Source organism: Mizuhopecten yessoensis, unplaced genomic scaffold (assembly GCF_002113885.1).
Source record: "Mizuhopecten yessoensis strain PY_sf001 unplaced genomic scaffold, ASM211388v2 scaffold9615, whole genome shotgun sequence".
Taxonomy (NCBI): Eukaryota; Metazoa; Mollusca; class Bivalvia; order Pectinida; family Pectinidae; genus Mizuhopecten; species Mizuhopecten yessoensis.
The window spans coordinates 101,034-122,700 of NW_018408136.1; the positions used below are offsets into that span (position 1 = coordinate 101,034).

At 36.6% G+C, this 21,667-nt stretch overlaps 1 protein-coding gene across 3 annotated transcripts; it reads left to right on the plus strand.

Annotated features, from left to right (window-relative positions):
* The first annotated feature begins 14,938 nt into the window (after positions 1-14,938).
* On the plus strand, positions 14,939-21,584 carry LOC110458451 (NEDD4-binding protein 1-like). 3 transcript variants are annotated; one of them, XM_021510149.1, is made up of 7 exons: positions 14,939-15,221; positions 16,275-17,669; positions 17,715-17,920; positions 18,355-18,591; positions 19,215-19,322; positions 19,562-19,684; positions 20,281-21,584. In XM_021510149.1, exons 1-7 carry the CDS (start codon positions 15,057-15,059, stop codon positions 20,744-20,746), a joined length of 2,700 nt encoding a protein of 899 aa, XP_021365824.1. In that variant the 5' UTR covers positions 14,939-15,056; the 3' UTR covers positions 20,747-21,584. The 3 variants fall into 3 exon arrangements, with proteins under 3 accessions (XP_021365824.1, XP_021365823.1, XP_021365825.1); XM_021510148.1 differs by having other exon boundaries at positions 16,275-17,920; XM_021510150.1 differs by having other exon boundaries at positions 14,958-14,999; positions 16,275-17,920.
* Positions 21,585-21,667: the final 83 nt, after the last annotated feature.

Genomic DNA, 21,667 nt, shown 5'->3' on the forward strand with positions numbered 1-21,667 from the left:
CTCTCTCTCTCTCTCTCTCTCTCTCTCTCTCTCTCTCTCTCTCGATGAATCCAATTCATTAATAACATGTTTATTTTCTTACCATCATGTGACAATTATTATGTAATTATGTGTAATTATTTGTCTGTATTACGGGAGAAGTCAATTGATAAGTTGGAAAAACTTACCGACTAATCCCTTTGTCAATATGATGTCAATACAATATGTTTAAACTTATGTTAAAAAGGATATGACAAAAATTGTTGAAAACTTCAACGGCTTCTGGAGAGATGTGTTTTTAGCTTGGAGTACGTTAAATTTAGAACATGAAAACGCAGAATACCACTTGTCGCAGCCAATTTGGTTTAATCACAATATAAAAATAGATAATAAGACAGTATATTTCCAAACATGGCATGAACGGGGTATATATAAGGTAGCAGATTTATTTGAAAACGATGGCAACATTATGACCTTTCGAAAATTTCAAGAAAACTTTAATTTTCCGGACATGCACAGAATCCGTTTTTATGGTGTTTTTACAGCCATCCCAAGGTCGTGAAAAGGTCAATTCGTAATCGGGGCAGTAATAATACTAGAGATAATGAAAATATAGCGCTTATAAGAACGTTGACGAAACCCACCAATATATTTTATTCAAAATTAGTTTCTACAATTTTAACTACAAACCAAAAAGCAATGGAAAAAATGGTCTCAGGACATTACAAATTTAGATATTAACTGGAAATTTATTTACTCGATACCAAGGAGTTACACTCATGATGTCATTTTACAAAGTTTTCAGTATAAAATCTATCACAGAATACTATGTACAAATACGCTTCTGTTTAAATTTGGTATAAAAGATAAAAAATGTACTTTCTGTAACTATTAAGATGAAGATATGTATCATCTTTTATGGCAATGCATTCATGTGTGCACTATTTGGAGAATTTTTTCAGACTTACTATATGTAAAATGTAATATAGAAATTGAAATAAGTACAAAGGAAGCCATCTTAGATTACTCCGGCGAAAACAATAACACATTGCTAAATTTCTGCTTTTTGATAACAAGACTTTACATATACATCTGTAAATGTAAGTCTAGTATACCGTCAATAGAAGGTGTCTTAATAATTTTAAAACACCATCGAAAAATTGAATATTTAGCTTACAAATTATACTGATCAAAAAAAGTTCACGAAGTAACTGAAAAATGGCGCCCTTTGGAACAGTTATTTAACTAATTAGCAATTACCCGAAACAAGAAAAAGAAAAAGAAATAATGGTAGAAAGAAACTGTATTGTTTAACAAATACTATTGAAATGATATAAATGATCATGTAATATGTTGTACTGGCTTTGTGTGAACCAAAAGAAAATAAAAAATATTCATTACAAAAAAACACCTTTCAAAGTATATCCTTGATCAACTTTCAAGGTATCCTTGATAATCCAGGGGTTACGCTCAAGTTTCGCTCTCTGCACCCCTGGAATGTCATAGCAAAATAGAAGGCTACGCGTGCACCAGCTTGTGGACGAGACGAGAAGACTTGTTCGATCCTTTAATACATCAAAGGACCAAACATCAAAATATCTGTCGTTCGCCTAACGGTAAGATTGACTGCCGTTAGTTATATATTACCATGTCACTTCGCGGGCTCCATATATCGTATATACATACTGCCTTTTTAATCTCTGCCCCAAAACTATGGATTTCGTGAATGGCTTGTAATCTTGTATGTGATCTATGCATTTTTTCCTCTCAATCCGTCGATCAGTTAGTAGATTTGAATAAAAATGTGTTGCGTGTTTTCACTTTTCAACACTTTTAAACGTTATGTATTAATCGGCATGATTAATAAATGTTAATTCCAGGTTATGTTTCCACAAAATGTCAGTTACATAAACAAACGTGTTTATTTTGAGCTTTTGTGCCGTACATTGGTTACTTTACTGATTGGTTGATAAACAAATCAAGAACATATACATGTACACAACGGATATTCTGATACCACCAACTAGAACACTAGCTGTACATGTGTCATTAGAAGACCTGACTTTTTCCTATTGTTTTAAATTTTGAAAGGCGAATATTTTAGAAAATGAAATACATTTGATATGCGAGTGCCCGTTGTTTAGTGGTGTACATATTTCACTATTTCATCACGCAGTACTCGATCTTAATTGAAAACTTTTTGACCTATGAACTCGTCTGATAATGTGTACATTTTACATAATGATCATTCTGAGAATGAGTAGCTTAATTTTCTCTTCAATCATCAGATGGAGAGTTGAGGAACAAAGACGACGCATTTTGTGAAATAAACTTACCTGTGAAGGGAGACGTAATATAACCATAAAACTGCATGATTGTAAACGTCCCTGTCATAACCTCTAAGAAATACGCCAGTTAGGAAATCCGGAATGCAATCAGGAGTCGGACGAACATGAAACGTTTTAACCCACTTTACCAACATGAATTTATTACATGTAAAATTCTTCATACAATTCGTTTTATTGAAGAAACTTATTTTCAGAAACATGTCATTTGCGTCATTCGGTATTTAGTTTAATGATAATTTTTTTTTTTTTTTTTTTTTTTACAAGACGAGACAAAAAACATATATGACATTATACATAAGTGCATGATTGTTTAGTACATGATTGTTAATACACATTAAACAAAGGTGTCTATAAAGTTTTAACAAGTTTTGTTAACTTTTTTTTACACTCATCATCATTCTTCAACATCATCATCATCTTTATTCATAATCATCATCATCCTGACATAATTCTTAATGATAGATTAATGATACCTTATGATAGATTTCTGGTACAGTATTTCATACTCTCTACACCAGACTCGGTACATGATAATTGTTAAGATAAAACGTTTTTTTTATTGTAACGTCACTACAGTGCATAAACTATCTTTTAAGTTATAAAATATATCAATGTTTTCCCAGTGTTTATCCAGTTCATTTTAAAAACAGTTTAAATTATTAGCACGTACTACATTTTTCGGTAAGTTATTCCACACATTTGCAATTCTTGGTAAAAAAAAAAAAAAAAAAAAAATCCTCGTCATAATTGTACACGGTTGGGGACATATTTTCAAAGAGTTTCCTCTGTTCCTGGATCGATTTGAAACACCTTTCCATAACTTCATAAACCCAGTAACATTGCGGTCGTATCTATCATGTCTTCTAGCTGTCTCATGTACGACAGCGTTAGTAAATTGAGGCATTTCATTATGAGAAGTTCTTTTTACACAACAAAGAACATTTTCTATGTGAAGTTCCTTGACTGATAGGTTTTACGTCCGCTTCACTACCGAGTAGTTCGGTTATCCAGCAGACGATATTGTGACGTTTCGATGACTAGTACGATATGTACACTGTCACCTTCATCAGACAAATGACCAGTGGAGCGTATGCACATGTTATGGTCATTTGTCTGATGAAGGTGACCGTGTACATATCGTTCTAGTCATTGAAACGTCACATAGAAACTGTTATTGGTTGTGTAAAAAGAACTTCTCATAATTCATGCATACTTACCAACATGAAGAAAATGTTTAGAAATTAAGGCATTTTAGTCTATCCGGGTATGAAAGGTAAAATTTAAGGGACCAATTTCGTTGCCCTTCTTTGAACTCCTTCAATATTTTCAATATACTTTGTTAGATATGGAAACCAAATAGCGCTCAAAATCAAGATGAATTCTTACTAATGATTTGTATAACTAGAGAAAAGTTTTTTTGTCCGAGTTTTGGAATGATTTCCCTATGATTGCCATCATTGAATTTGCTCTTAGTCTTTTTTCAAAAATATGTTTTTCGAATCCAAGATTGCTATCAATTACTACTCCTATGTACATCTTTTTCCGCTTCTGATATCTTTAAAGCTATATCAGCATGATGGTATTGTAAAGTCGTTTGCAGAGTTCCTTCCTATGTGTATAGAACACATTTCCCTGGATGTAGTTTCAACAACCAGGTATCACACCATTTGTCCATTCTATAGAGATCTACCTGAATGAAGGATTTGATAAGCTTCTTTAGTGATATCTTTGAATATGTGTGTGTCACCTGGGAACAAATACGCCTCCGAATCCAGAGAATCAAGTAGGTCATTAATATAAACAACAAACAATATGGGACTTATTACAGACCCTTGTGGAACATCTGATTTGACATGTTTCCGTTACGAGTAATCTCCATTAACAACGACGCATTAATTGTTTTCTGTCTAGAAATCCTCTATCCATCCTACAACTGTATGATGTATTCCGTAAGCTTAATTAAATTTTAGGATTGGAACAAGTCTCTTGTGTTGTACGGTATAAAACGTCTTTTGAAAAATATCAGTGTATAAGTTCATATAGCGATGACGCCGATTGAAAGCTGTGAGCTTCTTGTGGCGCGTTTGAATATATGTTAAAATACTTGTTAAAAACAATTTACATTTCCGGTGCGTATAAATAGACCTACTAATGTCAGGAATAACAACTTTCGCGGAATTTTGTTGGGTGATCCGACCAGAATGTATTCAGTCTGTTCTTAAAAGTAATCACAGATTAACGACGACAGACCGATATGAAAAAAGTCGATAAAACGTCAGAATAATTCGGACTACCACAGTTGGAGAATTGACCACATTATCGGGTAGACTGTTCCACACCTCTACAACTCTATTGCTAAAGAAGTTACTGTATATGGCCTTATTTGTTCTCCTCTTGAACATTTTTCTGCTATTTCCTCGTGTTCCAACGGGGAGCGCTCTTATAAACATTTCTACCTGATCTACAATGTCAATTTCCTCCATAATTTTGAATAATTCGATCACACCCGCTCTGATACGTCTGTATTCTAGCGTTGGAAGCCCTAACTTAAGCAGTCTTTCGGGGTAGCTCAGGTCTTTGAGACATGGCACTAATCTGGTTGCACGACGTTGAACATTTTCCACTAGAATTTTGTCTTTTTTCAAGTGCGGTGACCATGTGACCGTTGAATATTCCAAATGTGGTCTTACCAAGGATTTGAAGAGTGTTATAAACATGTTTTGGTCGATGAACGTAAATGTTCTAAATATTAGTCCCAAGTTCCTGTTGTCCTTTGATACTGCTTTTGATATGTGTACGTTGAGCTTCAGTTTGTTATCAATAATTACTCCGAGGTCTTTTTCATTTGTGACAGTTTTAATATTTGTAGTCGACTGGTCTTGTTTGATTTTATAGTGTTGTTCTTGTACATCTTGAAATTTTCCAATCCTAAGGTGTTTACATTTGTCGATGTTCAGTTTCATGAGCCAAGTGTTAGTCCAAATGCATACAGAGTCCAGATCCTTCTGTAGGCTATCACGATCCGAGTCACTTCTAACTTTCCTGTATATTTTGGAGTCGTCTGCAAATAGTTTGGTTGAGCTACTGATGTTGTTTGGAAAGTCATTGATGAAGATCAGAAACAGAATAGGTCCAATTACACTCCCCTGTGGGACCCCGCTGGTGACCTGTGTTTGTGATGATATAGAGTCATTGATGACGACTTGTTGTTTTAAGTTATGGAGAAATCCTTGTATCCAATTTAGTACTACACCTCCAACACCATATGCTTTGAGTTTGTGTAAGTCTCCTATGGGAAACCTTGTCGAAGGCCTTGCAGTAGTCTAAGTAGATGATGCCAGTTGAATCTCCATTGTCTAAGGCCTGTTTCCAGTCCTCCAAACATTCTAGTAATTGAGTGGTACAAGATCTTCCTTTTCTGAATCCATGTTGGCATTTAGTAAAAAAAAAAAGATGTTTCCCTCCATATGTTCAAGGAGTGCATCCCTTATTATCCGTTGCATGATCTTGCTTGCTATGGGTGTTAAGCTAATTGGACGGTAGTTGTTAGCTTTCTTTTTTGATCCATTTTTGAAGATTGGAGTAATGTTGGCCAATGTCCATGGTGATGGGATAGTACCTTCGTCAAGAGATTTCCTGAAATTTTTAGTAAGTTTTTTTTTTTTTTTTTTTTTTTTATCTCGGATGCCGTCTCGTAGTAAAGTTTTGGATGGAGTCCGACGGATCCAGGGCTTTTGTTTGGGTTGATTTTTTAATGGCTTTTTCAACAAGATGCTCTGTGATGTCTATTTCGAGGAGATGCTCTTTTGGCTGCTTATTAATCATAAGAGGAATGTCACCTGTCAGGTCGTTAACAAACACTGTAGAGAAGTAGTTGTTTAAGGTTTCTGCTGTTTCTTGGTCAGATGTCGTCAAACTACCATCAGATTTTTCTAGTGTGTTGATTCCTGATTTAGTCTTTGTTTTTGATCACACATATTTCCAAAACCGTTTCGGATTACCTTTAATGTCTTCAGCTAGATTATGTTCATGAATTAATTTGGATTTCCTCAAACAAGCTGTGGCGTTGTTCCTTGCTGCTTCTTTAAATTTTACGTAGTTCTCTGGTGTTTTACAGTGTAAATATTTAGTCCAGGTTTGGTGTTTTTTCCGTACAGCTTGTAGTGTTAATGGGTCGAGTGGTCGTCGTTTAGACTTCACATTTGATGCCTTGTTCACCGGTATATGTTTTTGTATATTATCTTGTAATGTTACAACAAAGGCGTTCCATGTGTCGTCCAAACTATCCAAATTGTCTAGCTGGTCCCAGTTGACTAGTTTAAGCTCCTCACAGATAACTGGGTAGTTTCCTCTGTGATAGTTAATGTTGTCTTTCCTTTTGGTTTCTTTAGTTTCAATGTAGCACATATAGTTAAAACACAAGGTAGCATGGTCACCCTTTCCGATGCTTGGTAACGTGGTAATGTCATCACTATCGATCATGTTTTCTTCGTTGGTCAAGATTAGATCCAGAATTGAGGGGACGTTACTTTCCGTGTATCTTGTTTGTCCTTTTACATGTTGGGTTAAGAATTAGTCCCTGACCGTTTCTAAAAAAAGTGTTGCAGGGTGGTCATGTCCTACATCGGTTGATAGGTTTTCCCAGTTGATATCTTTATGGTTAAAATCCCCCAAAATTGGAAGGTGAGTTAGTTTTAAATTGATGATTTCTCCGAGTAGTTTGGCGAGATTTTCGTTGTTATCTGTAGTACTGTTGGGGCTACAATATATACATCCAGTAATTAATTTGTCTCTGTTTGTCAGGTTTAGTTCACACCAGACTGAGTCTTGAAATTGTTGATGTATCTCAGTGTCCAAGAAATCCATAGATTTAGTACACCTCTTCTTCCCCAACCACTTATATGTAGATCATAACCTTCTATATTGTATTGTTCAGGAGTATTTTGGGAAGGACTTCAGTTATACAAATTAAGTCAGGTGAGTCCCGTTGAATTAATGTTTCTAATTCACATTTTTTGGTTTTGGAAAGAGTGTCCACATTAGCGTAGATAATCTTCAAGCTCTTTGTAACGACTGTACTTTTGCCTACCTGCTATAGTCTGTGTATTGATAAATAACTTCGTTATTTGTCTACTACATTTATTATCATAATCAAACTGTATAGTAAATGTCTTTTAGTTACAAGTTATTTAATTATGATACCATTTAATATTGTCTCGATTTAAAACAGTTCGTGTTTACAAGTTTAGAATCATCGAGTCGGTGATGTGTTTACGTCAGTCGTGCTCTGTATTTAGAATCATGCTCTCACATGGACTCGCATGTTTCTGTTCCGTACGGCTGAAATAATCACTTACCGACTCGTAGATACAACAGCCTAGTATGTCGAGAACATTCTCTTTATAGGTTGTTATGTTGTCACTCATGATTTGTTGTATTTTGGTTATAATCCATGTTTATGCTATGCGAAGCCTGTCAAACAGACGACTCATCCGCCATTGCAGATGTGCGTTCGGAGCTCTCGGGCTTTAGTGAGTTATTTAGTTATAGTGTTCTGTGCCGAGAGACCCGAATATACTAAATTCTGATTGGTCAGAAGTTTTGGAGAAGGGTATAAAAGTTGGATCCCGCGGCAGATTCAACGGAGTTCGCCCATGATCTCCTAACCAAGCGGCCAGGCTTTCATACCCTCCTACACAGTCCAAGCAACCAAGCTTTTCCAGAGTCCAGCTAAACACCAGAACCATGGAGGTAACTACTACCGTAGTGACTAAGTAGGCCTACCGTCTCCCGTCTCCAATACACTATATATAGATACAAGTCTCCTTAATGACCTTATGTTATGATACGCCAGGAATAACACCAAAATATATTCTAAGTCCGCCTAACCACGGGTGTGATACTTAGCTATTTTGGACTAGTATAGTTTACTTAGACATACATTAATGTTCATTATTTATGAAAGGTCTTAGATAAAACATTTTCTAATATTAAAACCTACTTCGGTACATCCACGTCCGAAGTTGTTACAATATATTAAGGATACTTAGCCCTTACTATTTTTTAAGTATCCATTAAGGATACTTACTCATCACTTTTATTTATAACGGCACTCCGTCGTTATTCTCAATTTCTATTATATATTAATTAAGGATGCCATTGTGTACAGTGTTTGAAGATATGAAGTTGGGATTTGAATAAATATCAAAGTTAAATTGTATTTCTGTCTCGAGTTGTTGTTGGAGTAGAGTAGTTAACAGAACAACCAAAGGAGCCAAGAGCCAGGACCAGACGGATCCAAGATGGAGTAACCAGAATATACCTTTGATCAAAAAGTATACACTAACACTGGAAACACACTCCACGACNGACCTATATCCGGCGCACGCACTCAACGGAAGCCCGCAGTAATCAGGTCAGAGTTATATTTGCGGTCCGGCATGTTGTTGATGTTGATCGTGCAACCGGAGAAGGTTGAATTGGTGAAAAATCCAGGCGTAAAATTGTTTGTTGATCTCACAGACACTTGAGACAGGCAGCTGGTGTTAGGGATCAAAGCAGAAGATACCGATAAGTTCGGTAGGACACTGTTAAGTCGCTCGGAGGTGCAAAGACCAACTTCAGTTATAGTCTCATAAGATGAAGCTGCTATTGGCAGTAATTTGGTAGTAATATAGAAGGGCTTTGCCACACCAAATGTAAATATTTAGTAATAGTGTTCCGTGCCGAGAGACCCGAATATACTAAATTCTGATTGGTCAGAAGTTTTGGAGAAGGGTATAAAAGTTGGATCCCGTGGCAGATTCAACGGAGTTCGCCCATGATCTCCTAACCAAGCGGCCAGGCTTTCCTACCCTCCTACACAGTCCAAGCAACCAAGCTTATTACCAGAGTCCAGCTAAACACCAGGACCATGGAGGTAGCTACTACCGTAGTGACTAAGTAGGCCTACTGTCTCCCGTCTCCAATACAAAACATATAGATACAAGTCTCCTTAATGACCTTATGTTATGATAAGTCCGCCTAACCACGGGTGTGATACTTAGCTATTTTGGACTAGTATATTTTACTTATACATACATTAATGTTCATTATTTATGAAAGGTCTTAGATAAAACATTTTCCAATATTAAAACCTATTTCGGTACATCCACGTCCGAAGTTGTTACAATATATTAAGGATACTTAGCCCTTACTATTTTTTAAGTATCCATTAAGGATACTTACTCATCACTTTTATTTATAACGGCACTCCGTCGTTATTCTCAATTTCTATTATATATTAATTAAGGATGCCATTGTGTACAGTGTTTGAAGATATGAAGTTGGGATTTGAATAAATATCAAAGTTAAATTGTATTTGTCTCGAGTTGTTGTTGAAGTAGAGTAGTTAACAGAACAACCAAAGGAGCCAAGAGCCAGGACCAGACGGATCCAAGATGGAGTAACCAGAATATACCTTTGATCAAATATAATACACTAACACTGGAAACACACTCCACGACGTTACATCTTTGTACAATTGAGAAAACCGTGTCCCTATTCTCTGTTCACTTCTGGTGACCCTGGGGCAAAAATAGAGTTCTGATGACCCATGTTGTCCAGTAATGTTTCCTGGCTGTAGATTTGAGTGGTGTCCTCATTTCCGAAGGAATTGAGATGACCGCCCATATTTAGGATAGTATTGTCAATATCCATCATAGTACCATCAGCCGATGTTTTTGGTTCTGTATGGTCTACTAGTGAACTAGGTCTGCCGATTGGGCTAATCACACCGTTGGCTGTAGCTTGGGGTGTAGGGTCCGAATCCATCTTTTGTGGTGGTTGTGTTCTCTTGTTTTTTCTATCGACTTGTTGTTGTTTTGTTAAGTCCTTGTTAATTATAACCCTTTTAAAGTGTTGTGGGGCCAGGGTTTTGATGTTTTTTGCCACCTCTAGCAGGATTTTTTTCTACTTTTTGTTGTTAAGCACTACTTTAATGGGTCTGCACTTTTCCTTTGAAAACTTTCCCAGGCGGAAGTGGACTGTGATGTCGACGTCGAGTAATCCGATGCTGGTACAAAGGCTTTGAATTTCTGTTTTTCATCTTTAACATTGTTTGCCTTTCTATCGCTATCAGTTCCCTCTGGTACATTGAAAATCACAATATTAGTGTCTCTCTTCCGTCTGTCCTCTAATTCGCCACATCTTTCATCCACCATTTTGTTGACCTCTTTTTTGATGTTACCTAATATGTCAACTTTGGCTGACTCAATTTTGGTGTCCATTTCCTTATTAGTGTTGATTTGGAATTTTTCAAACTTTGTTTCCAGACAGCTCATCCTAGCGTCATTTACATCTTGTACTTTTTGGAGAGTACTATCATTTTTTTCCAGAGTGGGAACGGTGTTAGTGCAGCTGTTGCAGGTCCATCGAAGATTGTTGAATTTACCCTGGATGATGTAGTTGTACACAGCCTCGTCAGTTTTAGAACATCCCAAACAGTAAAAATATAGTATGTCTGTCTCAACCTCTTACTTAGGTTTGCGATTCTATCCTCATCGTTTGAGTTAGATGTACCGGTAAGTTGGAAACGGGTTTTAGGATTAGCTAAAGCCATGTTTACTTTGACTTGTCAAGGATTGACAGTAACTTAATTGGAAAGCAAGGCAATCCTAGCTATAACCCAGCTACTGACAGTCTTTAACAAGTCAACAGTGTTCATTTTGAAAGTCAGTTCCTCTTTCTAGTATTCTGAGTAGCCAATATTTAGCTACACGTTCTGATGGGTGTATTCCGTAACAGGTTGAAGTTGATGCTGTATCGAGTTGTCGAAAGTTGATTATGTTGTCGTTTTGTCGATCTCGATCTCTCTAAATCCTTGTCAAATCTCGGTGATATAAAGCCGGTCATGGAGTTGAACTCCCTTACTACACTGTTGTAAGATTGCACACGTGCATTGACTTTATGGTCATCCTTCTGTTCTATTTGTGCTTCCAGATGTGTGTAGTCACGAAGTCTGTTCTATGTGTGTATCCAGACGTGTGCAGTCACGAAGTCTGTTCCATTTTATCACCGAGATTGGTGGGGCTCAAGAAATCCAATATGTAGATTACAGGCTTCCACTGCTTGTTTGACATTAGTGAACTGTTCTCGTGTTTTCGATATTAACAAGTCAGTTTCGTGGTCCTCATACCGGGGGAATATTAACTTTCCTTGCTTAATGGTGATGTCGCATGTCCCGTGCCAAAATAAGACTAACCCTTCAGACCCGAGACTACCCCGTTGGAGACTGCTGTTAATGAAATCCACTCCTTCAGATCCCCGTCTTCCGCTTTTAAACAACCATTTAATACCACCATGGTCGACTCTAATGGTGCGGGAATTCTCCTTGAGATAGCGCCCTTTACTATCCGAGACGAGCAATAACTTTCTAGCAGGGCTAAATATAGTCTCCCCTTTCTTAGTAAGGTATTTCTCGAGTCTACGAGCTTCCTGAGAATTCATTTGGAAGTGTAGAGCTGAAAGTAAAAGTGTAAAAGAATCGGCCATTGTTGATGGACGGCGGGAAGCTCAAACACTGGGATGAGCAATCACTCAGTATTACGAAATCGTGGGCCTAGATTCACACAGAAACGGATCACACAGTTTACCTATATCGCGCTACATGTTTGAAACTTGTTTAAAGGATATAACGTTGTTTCATTAGTCTGGAATCGACGATTATATAGCTGAGTCCTTTTCTGTTTTGATGTGTGCATCCATTCGTATTGCGCGCGCAATCGGAAAGATCGATACAAACAATCGATATAGTTTCGTTTGTCCAATTTTCAAGAACAGTAAGGAGTTGAAGAGTTGTCAATCTGCCCGATATAAATCCATATTGTTTATTTCTAAAAAGTGAGATGAATTTCATATGATTTAATCAGGGTTGTGTAGTGGAGGGATACGCAACTTCCTCTTTGCCTTAGTAAATATGTTCCGAGTGAGGTTGGCTTATCTCCCTTGATCGGTGTTCTATGATACTAGCGCCCCCTAGCGGACAAGTTATGGCTTCATCAGAGCGTGGTTGAAGCGTGAAATTGGTGTGTAAACAAACCAATAATAATGAGTTTTTGTTTATCTTGTTGTTGTAAGTTGTTTATATTAGATCTGGTGGAAGTAATAGTGGTGTCACAGGACCCGATGTATTATTTATTGCCATATTTTTTCATTTTCTGTGACAGTGTTCAACGTCAAACGGATGTTGTTTTTTGAGATTCGAGATTTTGTTTTGCTAACCCAACAAAGTTGTGTTTCTAATTCCTCCTCAACGGAATGGTTTAAATTAGAATGAAGTATATCCAAGGAAAGCTTAACTAATTTAATTTTGTATGGGGGTAATCTTATGGCGGTGAGTTATTATTAATTTGTGTTATTTTTGTTTCAAAAAGAGCTAATGTTTGTATCACTTTGCGTCGGAAATTGCGTCATTTTCAGTGAAACCATGTTGTTATCTCGCTGTTTAGATCAAATTTTCTTCCAATCAATTCCACCATTTTTCAAACAACGGATATTAATAAAAAGATGAGTATTTTTTGTATTGTGTAGACCCGAGTTTATTTGTCCTCCGTCAGTATTTTTGTTTTTATTGGTCAGGAACTGCACGCTATGTTACGAACTTTTTTGTAAACATTTGAAAATTTTGGATGGAAAAAATCTCATTAGATCTACCACCCATTTTGTGTTTCAAATTTCTTCCAAAGTAAAACCATGTTGGCATCTCGCTGCTTAGAACAAATTTTCTTACAATAGGTCTATATTCCACCATTTTTCAAACGTGGGATATTAATAAATTAAAAAGATGAGTAATTTTTGCAGGTGTTATTTGTGGTATGTCAGTGTTTTTGATTTTATTGGTCTGGAAACTGACCACTACAGTACTAGAGTACTGTGGCGGTACCCAATCTGGGACACTTGTGGGAAAGGGTCTAATGAAAATGGCACGTAATACAAACAAGCAATTTTATTTTTGTAATTTTTATTTAATGATACTCTGAACTGTATGCCGACTTATTTGACTGCCGAATCTGCCCGATTACAGGGGTGTACAATTTAATATATTGAGTACTAGTCCACTACACATCCCTGTCAAAATCGTCGTCTGAAATGTCCGATTCACTATATTCTGTAAACTCTCCAAGCAAGTGTTCTAAATCTATGTCGTCATCCCAAGACAGAAACTCAGACGTTGACAAGATGTGTGATTCATGATGAGACAATTTTAAAAGCGCTGAAGTATCCGATCGTGAAATGCTATGAACCGATTCCCTCGAGAGTCCAAACCAAAATATAGCACAAACTCAAGATACAGACAATAATATCTCCCAACTACTGTAGAACTAGACATGGTGGCAACGATTACATTTCTCCTTTGAAGACCTACTTATACACAGCCCAGTAAACTTGGATAACCGCAATGAAAACACTTCGATCAGCGATGTGTTGACCTGACACCGGAAGCAAGTGCGAGTATAACCTGACACTAGCGCGCAAGCGCAGACCGGCCAGAGTAAGCCCCTCGATGACTTCACGGTCCAGTGAACAGACACAAAAGCGACGATAAGTGTTCGCCACTGGACTCGGAGTTGCAAATCCCTCCACTACACTAATAAAGTGATTTCTTACGAGTGTCTCCATTGTTTTACACACACTTGAAGTGAGACTGACGGGCCTGTACTTGTAGATGCCTCGATGTTGTAGTCTGTGTGAATCCTTTGGATATGAACTTAGTGACACTGTTATCTTTAATATTGACAGACATAAGCATTTGTAACAAAAATAAACATATCTATAAACAGAAATATAGGTTAACCGTCAGTTCTCAAAATGCAGTTAAATTACCAGTTTTAATACACATTCCTTAATACAATACATGTAATTTTGTGTGTTTTGTTTTGTACTTGTTACTGTTTTAATTATGATTGGTGAGTGGAATGCTCGAGCGGGTCCTAATAATGATCAAATAATGGAGCCCTTGTTATATGATCATTGGGGGTGGCATTTTACCGAAAAACGATCTTAATCCCCCCAAACGTGTAAAATTACTCTGAGCACCTTAGTTTAGGTCCAAATATAGCTGTAACAGTTAACAAATTCTCGGGTGCCTGTGACCATGAGGTAAGACCATGAGGTAATATCAGTTTACAAATCATGGTTAAAACCCGTTTTTATAAACGTGTGCAATCCGGATACTGTTCAACTAGACTGATGAAATTCGGTGAAACACAATTAGAAAATTTGTGTATGCTAAATATAAACTATTGTGTCATTATGAAAATGAAATATTCCCATTTCTATAAAAAGTATAGGACTATTTTGGGGCCACACTAAAGATATGTTTTCCAACTTAAATTGACAAGTTGACTTTATTGCATTTTAAATAGGTTTTAAAAGGCGTTAAAAAACAAGTATTATCTGAAATTGCTGTAAATGTAACAACCTAAGGATTTCCAAATTGAAGACCTTTCTAACATAGTATGCTTTGAATTAATTTGTTCCCTTATTGATTATTTTTCGATCGTTTATATATTTTGTGGTTCAGGTCAATTCCGGTAAATTCAGGTCGTTAGTATTTTCCCGGATGTACGTCACAATATGCGAACCAGAAGTACGGCAGTGGTCGTGATGGACGTGAAGGGGTATTTCCCATTGGTAATTTTGATAAAGTGATTATTGTATTTGAAACAGTATTTTACAACATCTACAATAATGGACGAATTTATTGTGGGCCATGGTCGGGTACCTCGACTTCGCGAATTTCAGAAGAAAATTGAAAGAATGTATGAAGTGAAAATAGGATTCGAAGATGTCGCCAAAGCTCATCAACAATGGGTCATCGTTCAGGGCGAAAATATGGACAGACAGAATGCAAAGGTTACTACGTTACTGTGTTGAGATTAATGAGTAAATGATGAGAATAGTCATTGCAATTGATTAGCAACAGCCTTCCTTTTGAATATATTACTTATCCTGCATTTTATTGGTGACCTGAATACATTCGGTTCCGGTCGTTGTAATGTTTTGAATTTCATTTAACAGGTTTGGCACGCATATATATATGTCTGCATTTTGGTAACAGTTACCGTTTAAAGTAACACTTTTATTTCTGAAATTTGGGAATATAATGAAATGAAAACACATTAAAATCATGTAAACAGGACCAAAAATGGGTGTCATTCTTTCAACATAATACAGTAAATAATACAACGAAGTATTTGTATTTTTTTGTGTTTTTTTTTTGTGTATAAAGTTTTGTTAAAATGACAAATCATATCACTGACTTTGTTTTCCATTGACTTAAATGTGTAGTATTCAATGGGATCATCCAGTGCAAATTCGACTGGTGAATATGATTGTTTCTGTGTGCTATTTAATTTTATAGCAACACTGTAAGCAATGTACTAGACTCGTCTGTTAACATTAATACACCCATATTATAAACAAGGTTGCTATCTGATAATCTCTGTCCCCCTAGTAAAATGGCCTGGCTCCAGAAAAGATGTGATTTTGTCATAACCGTTCATAATATCATGTCGGGAGCAGTCTAGATCGACAGAAAAACTAATTTTCTTTAATTTGTTGTATGATTTACTACATAATTTTCAGTAAGACTTTGTGAAACATGGAAAAATGGTCAAATATATAAAGTTGGTTGGACACTGTGCTGTCCCTGGGATGACACACTAAATCCCTAGTGGGTATCACTGAACAAATGGTATATGTATATAATGCTATTCAATGCCTTGGAAACAATTTTATTTGTATGGTAGTTAAAAATTCATGGCCTTTCACTATCAAGTCAGAGACCATGCAATATCAGCAAAAAATGTTGGAACATACATGTGTATATGTGTTTGTACTTGCTGATGCCACAGTTAGGACTGTTTTAATCAATACATTTTTTAAACACGATATTTTCTTTTTCAGGAATACATCATTGCTCTGTGCGATCCAATGGAAACACAAACCCTTAATTATAAAGGTTGTCAGGCATTTCTTGGCATTAAAACGATTGAACAGATAGAGAAACAAACTAATGCTGTGATTATTGTGGATGAACTATCGTCTGTTACCATCACCGGCACTGACTTAGGTGTGACCTTGGCCATGTCATCTCTAGAGGAACTGCTGGGCCAGTATGATACAGAGATGGATGGCACTAAAAGTGAAACAAAAGAAAAAGACATTCTAGCAGATGATTCTGTGTCACCATGGTCACTGAGACTGGACACATCCCTACAAAGAGCACTTTCTCAACAGAGTGATGGCAACAGTAGTATGACTATTGAAGACTATGGTAACACCTCCGCAACAGTTAAAAGGGTTATTTTACATTGCTTAAATGACACTGCTACTGATGATATTGATGATGATCAATTGTTTGTAAGTAACTCTCCAAACAATAGTTTAAAAACACCAAATCAGTTTAAACTTCCTCTTTTGATGGGAGATGAACAGACAGACGGTGGACAACACAGAAAACAGAATACTGAAACAGATTCTTATCCGATTGATGGACGCGTTGGCAACCTTACTCAGCAATTGACTGATGCAAATATTTCACATGCTGAAGCCAAATGTGCTCCAAAACCTCAAAGTGCTTTCCCAAACTCAAAGTTGTCAAAGGAACTTGAATATTTAAAAAGCTTTGGGGTATCTGTTGGTTATAGTGTAGATATTATTGAAGAAGGTTTGAAATTTGCTGATGAAAATACACAAGTTTCAGACTTCATAGAAATATTAACAAAAATTTCTGATAGTAAATCTGAAGAGACTGCTAATAAAGGGAAAAGGAGTCCATCTCCAGATGTGGAAGTATTGAGTTCGTCTAAGAATTTTGGAAATTTTCCTCCTCCTCCACCTATACCTAGTCCAAGTAAGCTTGCAGATATGACAGGTCGACGAAGTTTGCCACCAGAATATAAAACAAAATTAATCAAAGATTTCACAGAAGAGAAAAATGACTTGCCCATTGAGGAACTCAAAAGACGGAACGAGGAAAGACAATCAGTGCTGAAAGCATCATTTGATGATGAAAATAATACGAACATAAACAGAAATCTGTCCTCACCAGGACAAAGTAGAGAAAAGAATGGTCATCATCACTCCACTAAACAGAAAGGTCAAGGTCGCTCACAAAATAAAAAGAATAAACAAAAGGCGAGACATCCAGGTTCAGAGACACCGACACATTATATTGAGTTGGATGGGGATGAAGAAACTTGTGTTATGGAACCATGGCAGGATGATGTTGATGACGATTGTAGAATTGTAGATGTTTCTCAACCTATTCCTAAGCCAGTTGTGGTCCAGCCAGATAGACAGCAGCAACAACAACAACAACAACATCAGCAGCAACAACAACATCAGCAGCAACAACAACATCAGCAGCATACAAATTATAACCGACAACCATACGGAAACAACTTTCAACAGCCATTTGGTGCTATGTCATCACCTCAGAAGCAACAGGCAGCAACAGGTCATCACCATCAGTTACAAAAAGGGCCAATCAGGGGAAAATCAGATGACCTTAGATATATTGTCATCGATGGCAGCAATGTGGCAATGACGTAAGCAAAGAGTTTTTGTGGGAAATATATATCATATTGCATTGAAACTTCACATCAAATTTAAATGTTTTGGTTTCAAATTATTAACATCAAAAGTCAATCACATGGATAGTAAAAGTTGGAAAACTTTGTTCATGTGCCTTATCTGAAAAGATATTGTCATGAAACTTACATAAATTATAGAATGCCAAAGTTTTGCTATCAGGAATATCAGGTCATAGTAATGCAATTTGTGTATGGTGACTTTCATTTAAAGGTTGTATTTAGGAAAAAGGTCTTCTTCAGCTCATGTTTATTGCTAAATTATTTTTGTTTTACCCTTCTAAAGTTCTATTTTACATGATATTTTGTTAGCCTGCACCTTAGGCTTCTAGAACACTAGAATCAATTCTAATTTCCACTGAATTGTTAACTTTAAAAGGTGTTTTTTTCAGGCATGGTAATGGCAAAATATTTTCTTGTCGTGGAATTAAAATATGCATTGAGCACTTCCTAAAGAGAGGCCACAAACAGGTGACAGCATTTGTACCAGAGTGGAGAAAGTACCGTCCACGTATAGAGAACTCCATCAGTGACCAGAACCTTCTGACAGAGCTTAAAGAGGAGGGCTACCTCGTCTTCACTCCGTCACGCAGGGTTAATGGCAAACTGATCAGTGCTTACGATGACAGGTGAGTCCTACATGGTCAGATGTACTTATCCTACATGGTCAGGTGTACTTTGTAGAGCTGTTATAATGAATACACACAAAATGATATTGTGAATTAACCATTCAGGGCAGGTGTATAGCATACCAGACACTATAAATAGTTCTTTTGTTGAGTAATAACCATACACCAACGGAACACTGACATCCGTCGGTGAGACGAAGTCCGTATGGGTGGAGTCATGTAGGCGATAAACCTTCAACTAACTAACTAACTAGTACTTAGCATCACAGGTATTTTTCTATCGTTTTCATTTTTATTAGTATATATCCTTTAAATCATCACAAAATATTTTACATTTGACTCTGCTTACATCATCTGAATTAAGATTGGAAAAAGTTACATTCCAGTTTTAACATATGTCACCCTGGTAAAATACTAGCAGCTTACTACCAATTCGACTAGGTAGGATTTTTCTTCAGCTCATCAGTTGATCACAATACTTGTAAACCAGGGGTCACAGGTTCAACTCTTAGCAGAGGCATCGTAAAAATAATGACCTGTCACACATACATATGAAAAAATATATAAACAAAAATGGGAAGAGGCCAGTCCATGTATTGACTTGATATTGTTGTATGTTGTAGGTTTGTGCTGGAGTTAGCGGAGCGAGAGGAGGGTGTGGTTGTTTCTAATGACCAGTACCGAGACCTGATGCAGGAGAAGGCAAGCTGGAGGGTGTTAGTGGAGGAAAGGTGAGATAACTGATAACTCATGGGACTTCTTTTCGTGTCATTTTTCAGGTATTTTGACTATCCCTAATAGTAAACAAGTTCTTGTTGCTGGTGCATTTGTATTTAGGTTTGATGAAGAAATTAATGTCTTTTCAAATTAAAATATTTTGATGAAAAAAGCGTTCCCGTCTGTAAGGTCTCTATAATTTTGTAATCATGGTCTTTTTTTGTTGTACATTAACCCATGTTTTTGACTCTAGGTTACTGATGTTCACATTTGCCGGAGACAACTTCATGATCCCAGAGGATCCCCTTGGTCAGGACGGTCCCACTCTGGACCAACTTTTACACAAGATACCACCTCATGCTGGACCACACAAAAGGTGGGAGAGGCCACCTGGCCCCATAAAACTATTCTCATGCTTACAGAAATGTTAAAGCCGGTTGAAAATTTTGAAAATTGCATGCCGACTTAAACTTGGTATAGTTTTACTAGAGCACAGAACCTGAATTGAACATGAATATAATTTGTTTAATGCTGCACCTGGTGTAAGTCTAAAGCTGAACTTGTTGTTCACAGAGTTTGTATCTAACACTCATCGGATTAAATCTGAACTTGTTGTTCACAGAGTTTGTATCTAACACTCATCGGATTAAAGCTGAACTTGTTGTTCACAGAGTTTGTATCTAACACTCATTGGATTAAAGCTGAAAGACTTGATAGGACAGCAACAACTGACATCTTGTGTAATGTGTGTTCAGACAATTATGATGGCTAGTGTATGAAAGATAGGTTTTCACAACACACATAATCAATACATGCATTAACCACAGAGTAAACATACAGTGGGTATGAAAAGGAAGCTTTTACATTTTTGGGTGCAAATGGTATTTTAGGTTTAAAATCAAACTTAACAAACTTTTTATATAACTTAACAAACCATTTTGTTGATCAGATCATTTTTTAATTATTTTTCAGACCATTGTCACCTGACAAATCGGAGAGAGGAAACATGCGACAACAACAAAATAACTGGACAAAAATGCCTCCTTTAACTTTAAATGTGGGTAATGCTAGATTCCCCTACCACAACCCCCAGCAAAGAGGTTTGAACCCAAATCTAGCTTATCAAAGACCTCCTCCTCAACAGTTCACTGGAAACCAAAACAATTTACAGGGCCGCCAAAATCAGGCGGATGGTGCTGCAGTGTTCCGCGGGGCTCACAGGGGGCGAGGACAGCGTTATCCCCACCCTCAGCCCAACAAGTTCACAGCACTCTCCACCCGGTCTAACCAGTCTACTGAAGAACTCTTCAAACAACTTAAGGGTATTTTCTCGGAGAGTGACCAGGAACAAAAGTTACGGGAAGTTCTTCAGAATCATCAGGAGGAAACAGACTTGAACCGACTCACAAACTACTGCATGAATGCAATATTTCCCTAGACAATGTACAGTGAATATTCTCCTGTGACTGTTCCACACCGTTGTGGACATTCACCTATCAGAGCTCCACAATGAATATCTGATATTCCTGTGACTAGTCGATACACATGATTAAGATACACATGATTAAGATTTCTTTAAATAGAAAGTATTAAAATATGGAAGAAAAGTCTGTGATTAAATCATGAACTTTTGTTTCAAATTTTGTGTTTAAGATATTTTATGGTTGTGGCAATACAGGATGGGATGACTTACCAAAATGTGATATACATTCACAGATACTAGCAGTTGTGTATAAAACAGCTTATTGGTAGCTAGTGAAAAGACACTGAAATATTTCAAAGTTTGTGATGAGCTGTATGTACGCTGTGTATAACATCAGGATGTAAGCTTTCGGAGGAAATCATCAATTATAAATTGAGCTGATATATATAGGCTTAAAAATAGCATGTGTACCGCACATGTTTGTTTATCAGGGAAGAAATGTTACTTTTATACTTTATCAGTTGAAGTCATCAACATAAGTCAAGACCAGATTACCGTTGAACAAGAAATACATCGTACAGATTTGTTTCTGCTGAGTTGATGAATAGCTGGATAACAATTTTTTACCAAAGTTTTCTAATTATATTGTTAAAGAAAATAATTAAAAAGGCTGAATTTCAATGTTTTATAGAAGGTCATTGAGATCTATATTCCATTACGTCACCATGGATGTGTTGGCAGTATTAAATGTATACACTGTAGTACCCAAATATTGTTTATATAATATATTCAGCATTCCAAAACATTTGTAAATTGTATGAATATTTCAAGTAAAACAATTACCTGTGCTAGATATGATATAACGTGTTCTTTTTACATAAGTGTAAACACACCACTGTAACTAGGTATTCACTGGCATATACAGCAGATGTATTT

Coding starts and splice junctions, on each gene's coding strand:
- LOC110458451 (XM_021510148.1), top strand. CDS start 15,057: ATGGACGAATTTATTGTGGGCCATGGTCGGGTACCTCGACTTCGCGAA. Junction 17,921..18,354: donor GGCAGCAATGTGGCAATGAC/GTAAGCAAAGAG, acceptor TGTTTTTTTCAG/GCATGGTAATGGCAAAATAT. Junction 19,685..20,280: donor CATGCTGGACCACACAAAAG/GTGGGAGAGGCC, acceptor ATTATTTTTCAG/ACCATTGTCACCTGACAAAT.